We start from the raw sequence: 13,722 nt of genomic DNA, 5'->3' as shown, positions 1-13,722 counted from the left end.
TAAGGGCTACCAGTCCGGTTCGACGGGCCTGAGCTATTTATTAATTTTTAATAATTAAAATATTAATTAATTGCATAGTAACTAAATAACTATTATTATTTGCCTAATTACTTGCATTAATTTTATGAAAACTAGAAATATAATTAGTTGGGTACATAAGAACTTGTTAATTATTTATTATTTACCTAATTAATTGCACTAATTTTAAGAGAAAGAGAAAAATAACTTTATGAGACTGAGTTTATTTAAGAATTAGGTTTTCTGAACTTTTTTCTCCATCACCTTCGCAATGCAAACTGCAAGTCCTCCATCAAGTAACCACCAACCACAGACCAGACACCTATGGAGCAGGTGGAAATGGCTGAACGCATATTTGAGCATAAGTCCATTTAATGAGGCATAGAGAGAGATACTGTCAAACGTTGGTGAGCAAAGGGTGATGGAGATGTTTTATTCATTTAATTCAATTTTTTGTATTTTAAAAATTAATTTATTAAAAAACCTACAAACCCAGCCGGGCCTAGCCCACTTCACATTGGCCCATTGGGGCCAATGGGCCAGGTCATGGGCTATTCTTCAAACCCGAGCCCATTAAGAACCGGGCCAAAATCTGACCTATTAGTAAATGGGCCGGGCAGAGCTCCAAACGCTCCAAACAGACCCAGGAAAGGCCTGATGCCCACCCCTATCTAGAGGACGGGGCGAAGCTTGGAAGAACACAACAATAATGCCCGAAACCACCTTTAGTAAAATATTCTGAGATTATCCCTTGCTAATAAAATCATGAAAACCAAAGGAAAGAAGTGCAACATTCCCAACCAAAACAAAGGCTGTTTAATTTGGATGATCATAATTTCATTGAAAGAATACTACATTTGGTGTAATTAAAACAATTAACTAAATGAGCCCACAATGTATCTGTGTCTGTGTACAAAATAATACCCGCTCAAAGAGTTTGAGGGAGCATGTCTACTTTCAATGATAACAACCAATTGAGCAGAGCTTTGTTTACCAGGTCAGGAACCTCATCATGTGGGCAGTGTCCAGCAGGAAAGCTTACCAGCGATGAATTTGGATAGAACTCTATGATCCTATTAGCCTTTGTGGGATCGACCCAAGGGTCTAACTCCCCCCACAGTAGCAGAATGGGGCATGAGAGTTTAGACAAGACCGCATCAAGAGTATATCTCGTTTGGTTCATCAAGAATCGAGTCATTAACCTACAAAACAGCAATTAAATTCATTTCACATTTGTTAGATACTTCACATTCAGCAGACAACTGTATATCCTAAACAAGTAAAAGAAGCACAAAGAATTTTGTGAAGAATGTATCCCAGCAAAAACAAAAGTTGAGAAAAATTGAAAGAAAATGATTAGGAAATGTAGGCCCTGTTTGGCTGTGTTTTTAGTTATTGTTTGTAAACATAAATAAAATCATATTTTATAAATAAGAATTTTATTTTTATTTATAACTTAGTCGGTATCTAGATCACAAACTATTTAAACTATGATATAGGAGAAAGATAGGTGGTGGGTGGGGGAGGATGAAGGCAGAAGAGGTATAGAGAGGATGAAAATCGGAAAGGCAGGGATATCGACAGTGGCAGTTTTGGTATTGAAGGGATGCTGGTGGTGGTTTTAGTGTTGAAAAAGGGCATGGAGACTGTAGTGATAGTACTTTTAGTGTTGAAGAAGGGGTGGGGGTGGGGGTGGGGGTGGTGGCCGTGGTTTTGGAGTTGAAAAAGAGGGTGAGGCAACAGTGGTGGTGATGGTGGCCTTGATGTTGAAGAAGGTTAAGACGGTGGTGGTGTGGCCATGGTGGTGAAGGGGTGGTTGTAAAGGTACTGGAATGGGATAAAGAGAAATATAATAATAATAATAATAATAATAATAGGTCCTTATTTTAAAAAAGGTTGGGTCTATATCTACTTATAAAAACTTGTTAAAAAAATAGAACCGCCAAACATGAAAACAATTATTTTAAAAGTAAATACAATAGAGAAAAGTCGTTTCCAAATACATCCAAACGATGGGGTAGGTCTGATGGTAAAGAACATATTATTAATTTTCCTTTGCAGGTCTAGTTTGTCAAGTGAAAGGTGATTGAAATTAATTAGAAGAAAAAACATAAAGCAACTGAGTCACTCGCCAAAACGCAAGATTATCCTCCATGAAACGTCCCTATGCAGATGCTGTGACCATGTGGCACAAATCATGAATATACACGGCATATTTACAAGATCACCAAACAAAAAAACTCAAGTGTGGTTCAAACTCTCAGAACTACAAAAACATTTTGCAGGTGGACAAGATTCATGTGACTCAGAAAACCCCTTTAGTGTAAAAATCCTAAGTTTGATGGATGAGGTTTTACAATGCTAAAATACTCTAAATATGTACTACTAGCTGATTTCAATTTAAATGTTGCTAATGCTCTTCTCAGCAAGTAAGCTCAGACACACTTTAAGTGGGAAGTGGCTGAGCCTAATCAAACAATATAGGCATGGCAATTGATTGCAACCATATTTAGGTCACCTGGCTGCATTTGGAAAGATGCAATAGCTGGAATGACTATCATACTGCAAAAACTTACTCCCAGATGGGGTTGTATGCACAACTCGTAAGATTGATAACCACAAATTTGTTACATTATTGTGCCCTTTTTATAACCATCTTAGGAAAAATATTCATATTCTCTTAGAATGGTAAGTAAACTGAAGGAACTTAAATCATATTCAGCAAAAACAAGATCCACTGTCAGGTCGTTCAGTCTACCCATCTCAATAGCTAAACCTTTTCTGAATAGTTCCACCCAATTGTGAATGGGTTCTTAACCTAAATTTGTAAAGTGATACTATGTAAACACCCCAAATTTTTCAAAGTCCATTCCGGACATTTCTTTTCACATATGCCAAACCCCTGCAGGGCAGTGTAGAGTCTTACCCCTAGGTTTACCGCAGTCTAAAGGTCAGTTTGCCCCGTTTTGATAATAAAATTATCATTTTACCCCTGAGTCACCTTTACCCCTTTCGTCTATCCAACTTAACCAAGCTCATTCTAAGTTCAGAAAAGTTAGAATGTCAATCATTTCAAGCTCCACTCAGCTTACGATGAGTTGTGTCAGTCCATTTCAGCTAAAATTATTTCATTTCTCGCGAAAAAAGCTCATTTTTAGCTCGAATTTCAGTCAGAATATCTCCGAGTCGACCAAACCTAGTAGATCCTATCCCCAGGAGTCTGACATAAGTGCATCAAGAGTTTGAATGGTCCAGTTTCAGTTCAAAATCACTTTCTACACACTCGGACCTTCGTTTTAACTCATTTCAGCTTAATTTAATCCAAATTGAGCTAGCCCCAACTGGTTAAGCTAGTGTTTTAGCTCCGAATTTAGTTCGCCTGAGTATAACTGGCTTCAAATTCAGTTCATTACAATCTAGTCTAGTTCAAATTAGTTCAGACCAGTCTAGTACTGTGTTTCTGCCCCTGTAGGGCAAAGACCAAAAAAATAAAATTACTCGGGACACTGTTTCCAACAACTTTTAAACTGGGACAGATCCCAAATTCGGACTCGAATCAATTCCTTCATCCAATATTTTATCAATATCCAAGATTCGCTCCATTTTTAATTTGGATATTGGATCCAATGTTGAATCTGGTGTCTAATTTCTTTCTGGACCTGGATTTTTTATTTGATTCGTTCAGAGATCCATATCCAAAGTCCAATTTATTCATCTAACCTAGAATATCTCATCAGATATCCAGGATCCAATTAAGTCATTTTGGATCGATTTCAGTCAGGATCCACCTTCTGATCCGTTCAAAAGTTCAATTCAATCAATTTTTGAACTCTGATTCGTCTAAAAATCTCAGATTCAGTATTCACTTCTTGGATTTTGATCTAGATCCAAGATTCAATTCCATTCTCTGAGTTGGATCCAAGATCCAAATCCAAAAATCCCAATTCTTCATTATGAATTTGGGGTTTTTCACATTTTCAAATTCTTCAGAAATCTATATTCAAGGTTCGATTCCCATTTCGAACCAAATTTCTTTAAAATCGAGATCTAGATTCAATCTTTTTCAAAACTTCGGATCCAGATCCTTTTTAAAATTCAATTTTATCCAAATTTCAAAATCAATCTTTGGATTTTCAAATCCAAATCCATCATTTTGCATAATTCTTTTGAAAATATACTCTGGATCCAGTCCAAAATTTAGTTTAGACTTTGAAATCTCAAAATGGATCTAGATCCAATTTCAAAATCCAATTTTTATTCAATTGGGGATTTTCAAATTCAAAATCAAAATCCAATTTTTATCCCCAAATCCAAAAAATAAACCTTTGAATTTCAAAAATCTCTAGAAAAATATCCTGGATCCTGTTCAAAATTCAGTTTGGATTTCGAAATGTCAAAATGGATCCAGATTCAGTTCCAAAATCTAATTTTTATTCAAAATCAATTGAGGGATTTTAAATTCAAAATCAAAATTTGATTTTTATCCCCAATTTCAAAATAATCTTTGAAATTTCAGAAACCAAAATCTGTGTTTTGCAAAAATTCTCTAAATTTCAATCTGGATCCGATTTTGCCCAATTTGGATTTTCTAAATCAAAAATTGAATTTTAAGGTTCAATTATTTCCAAAAATTCCCCTTTTTTACTTCCATATTTCATTCCCTTTTTCTTAATTTTCAAAATCAAAAATAAAAAATATTATTTTCAAAGAGGGGCGTCACTTGGCATTTTAAAAAAAACCAAAATAAAATCATTTTAGCAAACCTTTAAAAACCCTCTTGTCTTTAAAAACCCACATGAGCCTCACCCACAAGGTGAGACCATGTGTCAAATTTTTCAAAAAAAGGCCATTCTACCCATTTAGAAAATTGAAAATGACTCACATAGGTGCCACATGTCAACCCTTTTCACAAAAGGGCATTCTTGCCCATTTAACAAAATAGAAATGTCCACATGGGCTTGGGCATCTCCTTCTTGAGATTTTTAGTCTCATATCTAAAGTTTTGCAAAAGTCATCCCCATTCTCACACTATAAATAGACCCCTTGGGGGTCTCTCTTGGCTCTCTTGGTGGCTGGAGCAAAGAAGAAGAAGAAGCTCAAGGTAGGCCCTCTCTCTCCCTTTCTTTTGATTTTTTTTTCTTCTTTCTATTTTTTTTTTCAATTTATCAAATTCGCCCCCTCCCCCCCCTTTCTTCCCTTCTTTCTTGCATTTTCTTTCAATTTTGTGTAATAGGATTGTAGATCTAGTTTAATTCCATGTAAATTTTCATTTCTACGTTTTAATCAATTCAATTTGCTATTTACTTTGTGCATTTTCATTTTAGCCATTTAGAATTAGGATTTGATCTTCAATAGATCAAATTCTACATTCTATGGGTCAAATCAATTTCAATTTATACCCCAATGCTCTTGATTTCATTTTATATGCTTTCATTTGTGTCTTTATATCATTTTCATCATCATCAATGATTTAGAATAATAGATCTCACGTTTTGATCATTGGATCAATTCAATTTTGAGATTCTATTTCATTCAATTGTGTTGAGATGATATTTTCAATTCTGATATGTTTTTGCCTTCATCATTTTGCATATAATTAGGTCTTATTTTAATCTGATTTTTTTACCACATCTTTATTAGTATATTTTCGGGATCCACACCAAAAATCAGATTATTCTGAGTTGGTTTGATCCCTCAAAAAATTTGAGATTTGAACCCTTTTGTTTAGTCTCGTCCGGATTTTCCCTGAAATTAGACCAACTTGTTTGAGTGATTTATCTCTAACCAGAGATGATCTTTCAAATCTGTAAAAAGGGAAATCTCCAGCATTGAGTCTAGTTTCGTCATGTAAATTTAAATCAATTTCTATGGTGTTTTGGTATCTGATTTTAGCTAAAAAACGAAACTTTGTTATACTGTGGCACTTTTATGGTTCTGATTTTTGTCCATTTTATCAGAATCATTTCTCCCTAATGGGGGATCATTTTTAAGATCTATAAAAAGGATCTTTTTCATCCGCATGTCTAGTTTCCTCGTATAAATTTTCATCTATTTTTATGAAATATTTCTATTTCTTTTGTATTTTAAGTCGGAACCTTATTTGTTTGCAATTTCAGGCATTATTCCGACTTAAAACCAACTTGTTGCATTCATATCGCCCTAATGGGAGATCATTTTTTAGATCCGTAAAAAAGAGTTTTCTCCCTAGAATGTCTAGTTTATGCATGCCAATTTTCAGAAATTTCTATTAAGTTTCATTTGTCATTCGGATCAAAAATCAAAAACCTGTTGAATTTTCTTTCACAGGTTTTTACAGATTTTTGATCAACTTGATAAGATGAGACCTCCCTAATGGGAGATCATTTTTTATATCTGTAGATTGAAAATGTTTCATGGTTGAACTAAGCAACTTCTCCCACAAATTTGGGAGAAATTGAATCATTTTACCCAATGAAACTCGAAAATTACAAAAACTTATATGTCAAAGCTTAATTTCCTAATTTTAAAATTTATTTCTCAATCTTTTAATCATATCTCAAGTTTTAAAAATGTTTTTTGAGATATGTAAATAGGAGATGCTTCCTTGAAGAGTTAGGAATCCATGGAATCAATTTTCAACTCAATCGAAGTTGTTTTAGGGTTCGATTCATTCGAAATACTTTGACAGGATCGATTTACATATCTCAATTTTGAAATATCTTGTTCTACTTGGATAAAAAAAACCCAAATTCGAGTTTTCCTCCAAACTTTTTCTGCATTTTTTGACTCTAAGATGCTTTTAAGATTATTAGGAACCTTGAAATCAAGTTTCATCAATTTCTAATATGTTTATGGATTTTTCTTTTATTTTTCGGGGCATAAAAGGCTAAAACTTGGATTTTTCAATAATTGAAGAAAATCCATAAAAGCCTACATTTATTTCTAACATGTTTGCTCATTTTGCAGGATTTTTTCTTTTATTTTTTTTTTCAATTATTGTAATTCAATTTAAGGGTTGTAATCATTCAATTAATGAGAAATTTACTTTATGCTTAGTTTAGAATGAATGAACATATAGATTAGTTTTAATTTCTCATAATTAATTGTTGCACCTATTTTTTTATGTTTTTACTATGGGAAAACACGAATGACACGTGCACCGTTTAATAAAGTGTAAATAAAACTAAGTAAAGTTCGTATTTATGGCCATAGTCAGAATATGAATAATACTTAGAATTATTATTCTTTATTAAAATACAATTCATTTTAAAAAATTATCATATTTCAAATACATTTTCTTCTTTTATTAAAATCTAAAATAAAGATTAAATCAAAGTATATTTGTGGCCATAATCATAAATATATAAAAATTTAATTTTATTTTAATTCTATAAAGGCACAAAAATTTATTTCATTCTTTATTGAAATTTCAATAAAAATTAAATTAGAATATGTTTGTGACCATAGTCATGAATATATTAAAGTTTTAATCTTATTTTAATTCTATTAGAGAATGAAATTTGATTTTAATTCCAATTTTAAATAAATTCTTTTTAAATGCATTCATCATTTAAGATAAAATTGCATCATTATTTTCCATTTTTCAAAATTATTCAAAACATTTTTAATTTCAAAGTATTTTTCAAGTAATTTTCGAAATAATTTTCATTTCTAAATTCAAAGTTACTTCTCAATTTCCAATTTTCGATTCTTATTTTCAATTCTAACTTTCCATTTTTGAATTTCTAAATTTAACTTTGAAATTCATTTTCAATTCTAAGTTTTAAATTCAATTTCTAAATTTCAAATGTTGGTTTATTTCAATTTTAAATATCAATTTTATTTTTTATTTTTCATTTTTGAATTTCAAATTCTTACTTTGAATTTCACTTCAAGTTCAATTCTTTATTTCTTTTAAAGTTTTGAATTCTATTTTCACTTCAAATTCAATTTCAAAATTTCCATTTTAAAACTTCAATTCTTAATTTGGAATTTCATTTCAATTCTCAATTTTTATTCCAAATCAAATTTCGAATTTCCTTTTTGAACTTCTAAATCCTAAAAATCCAAATGCAATTTTAAGTTTGATTTTTGAATTCAATTCTCAATTCAGAAATCAAAATTTAATTTCGATTTTCTATCACAATTCAATCCAGATTTCAGATTTCAAGATTTAACTTTGAATTCAAGTTCAAAAACTTAAAATTCAAATTTTCAATTCAAATTACAAATTCTCAGTTTCGATTTCTGAAACTTCAAAATCATCTCTTAAAAGACATTTTCAAATTCAATGTCAAAATCACTTGGAAAATTCATATTTTAAAAAAAAAATTCAAAGGCATACACATTTCTAAGTTCAAAATCATAGCACAAGCATGATTCTATGTGCATCTAGGACGAGTGAATCCCGTCTCCCCATTTTCCCGTAAATTTCAAAACGGAGGCAAGTAATTTCAAAATATCTTTACAAAAGGTCAAGTGAGGCCTTGCGAGAGTTTTTCTCTTTATTCCACTAAAAAGGAATAACAGAAAAAAAATTGCAACGATCACATACTCCCATCATAACAATAAAGAAGGTGAAAGTTGAAACACATCCAAATGTCTATACAGCTTGCAGCATAGCAGCTGAGGAAAATAGAAACTAGCTGGTAACTTAGACCTGTTAGGTTTTTTTGGTACTTCTCCTAATAAGACATACATCTTGTTGGTTTCCTAACACAGACTATACAAATAAAACTTCATGCTTAGACCTTAAGAATGCGAACACCAAAAGGATCTAGTTCATAATTCATGTGATCATTTCCAATCTACACATACCTGTAATAAACTTCACCTGCATTCGGATCTGCAGTTGGCATAATGATTGATTCAACAAGATAGTCGTCCACATTGCTACTATTTGGGTACACCTGCATTGGAAAAGAAAGCTTTTAATGTCATAGAAAGCCAGCTTGCACTATAAATAGATAAATACATCTAAAAAAAACCATTATAATGACAATAAACTGCACCTTTAAATAGCCAAGAATTAGAACAGTGAAGAGTTTATTAAAGCCATCAATTATGGTTAGCAGAAAATTTTTAAGCAAACATAGAAAGATGTCATACACTGTTCAAGACAGATCGGATTCGTGAAGGTTGCTTTGATTGCCAAAATACAACCCTAAGGATAAGACGCTGAATGACCTCTTTTAATGGTTTTAATACAAACTTCTCTATTGGAGATTCATCCTCATTTCTTATTTCTTTATTACCATTTCCAAACTGTCCAGCAGAATTCAGTAACACAACTCCACAAACTTGCTCAGGAACCTGTGCTGTTGTCAGCAATGTTGTAAACCCCCCAAGGCTGAAAATTTTCAAATAATTGGGAAATAGTTAGAGGGCACAACATTTATGAGAATACAAACAATAGATTAACTCAGAGTCTCAAGTAAATTGTAAAATAGCCATACGACACAATTTCTATAACATTACAAAGTACAAACAGTAAATTACCTCAAATATAAAAATTGAAAATGTAAAATAGCAAATGCCAAAAACATGTTTGTAGAAGAAAAAGTCTGTAGCTCTGTACTTTATTAATTCTTGGTTTTTCATGTGGATACTATTTTCGTACTCAAAAGAAGCCACTAAAACTATCTGGTGGAGAACAAATAGGGGATGAGATACCTGTTTCCAACTAAGAATGCTGGTGCTTTCACAACTTCCCTTAAAAAATCAGCTACCTGGTCACTCCATATAGTGGCATCATACTCGATCACTGCTTTATCACTCCATCCAAATCCAAGTAAATCAACTGCATAGACCCTATGTGTTTTTGACAATTCTGGTATATTGTATCTGTTTCATGAGTATCGAAACAGTTTTATTTGTTACAACCAAAAACCATGTGCAAAAGAAAATTCAAAAAGAAAAATCACAGTTCAATAAGATAGAACTCATGAAGTTGTGACACATCCAGTGACCTTATATTCTGATAAAATTGCAAAGGGTCCCAAAAAAAAAGACTTAAAAATAAAAAAATATAAGCATGCAAGTGTGACACTGAGGTATGATGTGTTTGTGCATGCATGCTAATATGTCAACATGTGCACACGCTGCAATATATCTGGTATATGACCATGATAGCTTAGAAAAATGCCTGGATTATGGTCGTCTAGAATGCAGTATTATCATAATGGAAGAAAAATAAGCAATTTGATTTTTTAACAAGTAAAATGGGCCACACATTGCTAAAAAATAGGAACTATAAATATGAACATAACATGACAAACAATACAATAATGGGACTATACATTGTTAATTAAAGCATCCATGCAACACAATGGATGAAAAGGAGAAAATACAGCACATATTTGTGCAAGTGTTGATGGTATATTATTACAACAATGCAAATATAATTTAATTGTACAGTTTTTGTTTTCCAAAGTATAATAAACAGGAAAAAACGGGTTAATATTTGGTGCTACTGACGGCACAAAACTATTGAACTGGAAATCATAAGTTCAATTTTTATTGACTCAAACTGACCACATAGATGTGTTCAGCATGGTTTGCTTGCTAAGGATCAAAACTTGGATCATGTTATTTTGATTGTAAAATATGATATCTTGAGTTGTGAAACTTTAATGTATTGTGGGCCATTGGTTTTTGCAGCACTTTAAAAAACCTGCTTACACATCACAATCACATGATTCAAAACTCATTATCTACTAAACAAACCTTTTAGATCACATCCAAAAGGTCTGATCTAAAAAAAAAAATCTAAGGAATACGAAAAGAAGGTGATTTATACTCAATAGTTCTGTGCCTTCAGTGGCACAAAATATTAACCCTTAAAAAACTATCAAAACTGAACCATAATTGCCTAAAGGAAACATTAAGAACGGGACAGATCTTTTCCTTTTTTTTTCCTCTATCAAACTTATCACTTTAATGCAATAAATTTCTGCCACTATCATAAACAGGAGAACTGATAATGAAATGGCCTTTGTATGAATGGATAAACAGAGCTAGCAACCAAGAAATACTACGAAGATAAATAACAGACCTCCAATGAAATGCTGAAGCACCAAATCCATGAATAAGAACAATTGGATCCCCTTCTCCTTGTTCTACGTAGTGCACTTTATGACCACGCCATGTCCAATAATTATAGCCTTCGGGCCTGAACGGCAATCTCTCCATCCCTACAGCAGACTTTTGAAAGAAAATCAGAAAAATCTCATTTGATCCCAAACAAAGATATCCCTATCAAGACATTGGAAACCTCAGGAAAAAATCCTCCAATAATCCTTTTGACAAGGGGGAAGAGTATCCATCTGGTTTTGTCCCACTGTTGCCAATACGAGAATCAAAAGCAGGAATGAATACAGGATCAGAATCAGAGAGCAGTCAATTCAAATCCTTAGAGGATCGGGAAAGCAGGAAGTTGAAATTAATAGACTTTGGATACTGAACATTAAAATAATAAAAGGATTATTTTGTGGAATAATTTATGCACTTTATCACAAATATCATGAACATAAGAAAATTCAACTAAGCCTAACAACACAAGTCAACTGCTACATGATACTTTTGAACAATAAAAAAAAAATGCCGAGGGTATAAAGTGTCTGTAGATATAAACTTGTGAAATGATATCTAATGTCAAATGTAAAGTAAAAATGTCATGGTAATCAGGATTCCAATGACTGGGAATCAGGGCCATGTTACCGCTTCCACTTCCCACTTCTTAGGAATTAGGATTCCTACTTTAAGTGCTCCCAGTAACTATGGCTTGTCCACCGTAATATCAGTGGCCCCACCTCGAGTCCTCTTTTGTATATAGTAATGAATTTTAATTTATGGAGGTCTACTTTTTACCTTAAGTTCTAGGTATTAGAGCTTTTAACTCTTCAAGTAATTAAGGTGAGAGAGAGCTTTTAGCTCCTCTATTGTTTTTTTTTTACCATGATTTTGGGGTTTATGTGCTCGTGCCCACAAAAATTTTGTCGAATCTACTGAGAAATTCATATAACGGGAAAGTTTTTTGCATCTTTTGGTTCCCCCTCAACATCTGTAACATTTAGTCCAAAAGATTATCTCCAATAAAAGGTTTATCTATAAAATTGGATTCATGCTTGATGCACTATCCAATAGGATGCTTTGAATGATCAATTAGCTTAAAATAGGCCTTTACATTTGGGTTCTAATTGGAGACACCCAGAATAAACTTGCAAAACCAACATGAAATATTTCACGAACTTGTGACAAGCATGCCATATTTCTCTGCTACAGCAGGAAAAGCTAGGCTTCTTCAAGCTCCAGAAGACCAAACAATTGGGCAATAAGAACTCAATGGCAGGGACAAAACTCATCGTTATCTCTACCTACAGACGTTCGACGCATGAAAACGTAGTTTCAAATGGATGGGAATTACTCCGTGGCTGTCGCAAGTGCAAAACCACATGACCAAACTTAGAATTTTGAGGAACTGAAAAAAGAAATCCAACCAAACCAACAGATTGGATTCTACAACACCCCAAAAGAAATAAAAAAGAAAGGGAAATCGGGAACTCCCACCTTGAGTAGGAGCATCCTCCGTCAAAGCGGCCGATGCTGAAACTGCGGCGATCTTAAGCCCCTCGGAGATGAAACCCCTTCTCAACACTCTACGTTGCTTAATCCCTGAAACCATGAAATCCCCAACTCATTACTTAAACCAAAATTTTTAAAATTGCAAGAAATGAAGCAGTTCACGAACAAAAAAACACGACATTCTAGAGAAGAAGAAGAAAGAAACAAAGAAAGAGGAGGAAGAGGGCAGGTGGGAAACCGGGATGGAGTCGGGCGCTGCAACCTATCCGATGGGGCTGACGAAAGGAAACCAACTCCTCCGATCTGGGAGACGACGAGAGAGACAAGGAAGACGACGTGGATACCCTGAGAGCGAGATCCATGGTGAGAGTTTACGGGGAGCGGATCGTCAAGTTGTTGGGCATCGTCTCTGAAGGAAAGGAACGTAGAAGAAGAAAAAGAGATGCTCATCATCATCCAAGGGGAGGGGAGGGACTACAATAGAAGGATGTGTGGCAACTTGTGAACCAGAGAAATCGGCCACGTTCTGATTTTTGTTCTTTCTTGGGAAGCCAAAAAAAACGAATGGAAGTCTTTTTTCGTCATTTGCTCTCGGAAGCGGTGCATACGATTCACTGCTCCCCTGTTCTCTGTCTTTCCGTTTCTGTGGTTTATGATATAACTAAACAAAAATAATAATAATAGTATAGAAAAACACCTAGAATGGCAGAAAGCACGTTTATTGTTTAGTTTTGGTATTTTTTTATTTTTTATTGATAAGAATAAGAAATTAATAAACTTTTTTTCTTTTTTGAGAATAAAGAAATTAATAACCTAAACCCCAAGTGAAGTCACTTGACACCCAAGCTCTTAGGTTAAAAGCATCTGCACACCTGTGGGAGTTGAACCTGGAATGAAAGGGTCAGCACCTTCCCACCAGGCCTGCTGCCACTCAAGCGATCTGGGCAAGTGTAAATTTCCAACTACATTAGATCCCACAAGATGGGATTTTGGATCTTGTTAGAACATTATGCAGTGGGATCCATGACCAGTTGATTCCAAGTACTAGCAGGTTCATGTTCAGCAGGGGCATTAGAGTGAATAGAAACATGAAAAGGGATTTGGACTGGAATTCCAAAAAAAACTTTGTTTTTACTTTTTTCT

At 33.6% G+C, this 13,722-nt stretch overlaps 1 protein-coding gene across 2 annotated transcripts; it reads right to left on the bottom strand.

The window, feature by feature from the left end:
• Positions 1–831: 831 nt before the first annotated feature.
• LOC149815468 (pheophytinase, chloroplastic-like) lies at positions 832–13,049 on the bottom strand. 2 transcript variants are annotated; one of them, XM_089990140.1, is made up of 7 exons: positions 12,818–13,049; positions 12,565–12,669; positions 11,051–11,189; positions 9,670–9,840; positions 9,106–9,346; positions 8,815–8,906; positions 832–1,220 (listed from the first exon to the last, which is right to left on the bottom strand). In XM_089990140.1, the coding sequence occupies exons 1-7, from the start codon at positions 12,939–12,941 to the stop codon at positions 947–949; spliced, it is 1,146 nt and encodes a 381-aa protein (XP_089846266.1). In that variant the 5' UTR covers positions 12,942–13,049; the 3' UTR covers positions 832–946. The 2 variants fall into 2 exon arrangements, with proteins under 2 accessions (XP_089846266.1, XP_089846267.1); XM_089990141.1 differs by lacking the exon at positions 9,670–9,840 and having other exon boundaries at positions 12,818–13,031.
• Positions 13,050–13,722: the final 673 nt, after the last annotated feature.

The sequence above is a fragment of the Nuphar pumila genome, chromosome 15 (genome assembly GCF_984573655.1).
Source record: "Nuphar pumila chromosome 15, dmNupPumi1.hap1.1, whole genome shotgun sequence".
NCBI classification, from domain to species: Eukaryota; Viridiplantae; Streptophyta; class Magnoliopsida; order Nymphaeales; family Nymphaeaceae; genus Nuphar; species Nuphar pumila.
This window is presented reverse-complemented; position numbering and strand designations above follow the sequence as displayed.

What these genes read in the sequence shown, in the direction of transcription:
- LOC149815468 (XM_089990140.1), bottom strand. Translation starts at nt 12,941, where the DNA reads ATGGATCTCGCTCTCAGGGTATCCACGTCGTCTTCCTTGTCTCTCTCG. An exon ending in GCATTCTTAGTTGGAAACAG is followed by an intron (nt 9,347 to 9,669) that starts GTATCTCATCCC and finishes GAAAATTTTCAG; the next exon opens with CCTTGGGGGGTTTACAACAT. An exon ending in GCAGGTGAAGTTTATTACAG is followed by an intron (nt 1,221 to 8,814) that starts GTATGTGTAGAT and finishes GCTGTTTTGTAG; the next exon opens with GTTAATGACTCGATTCTTGA.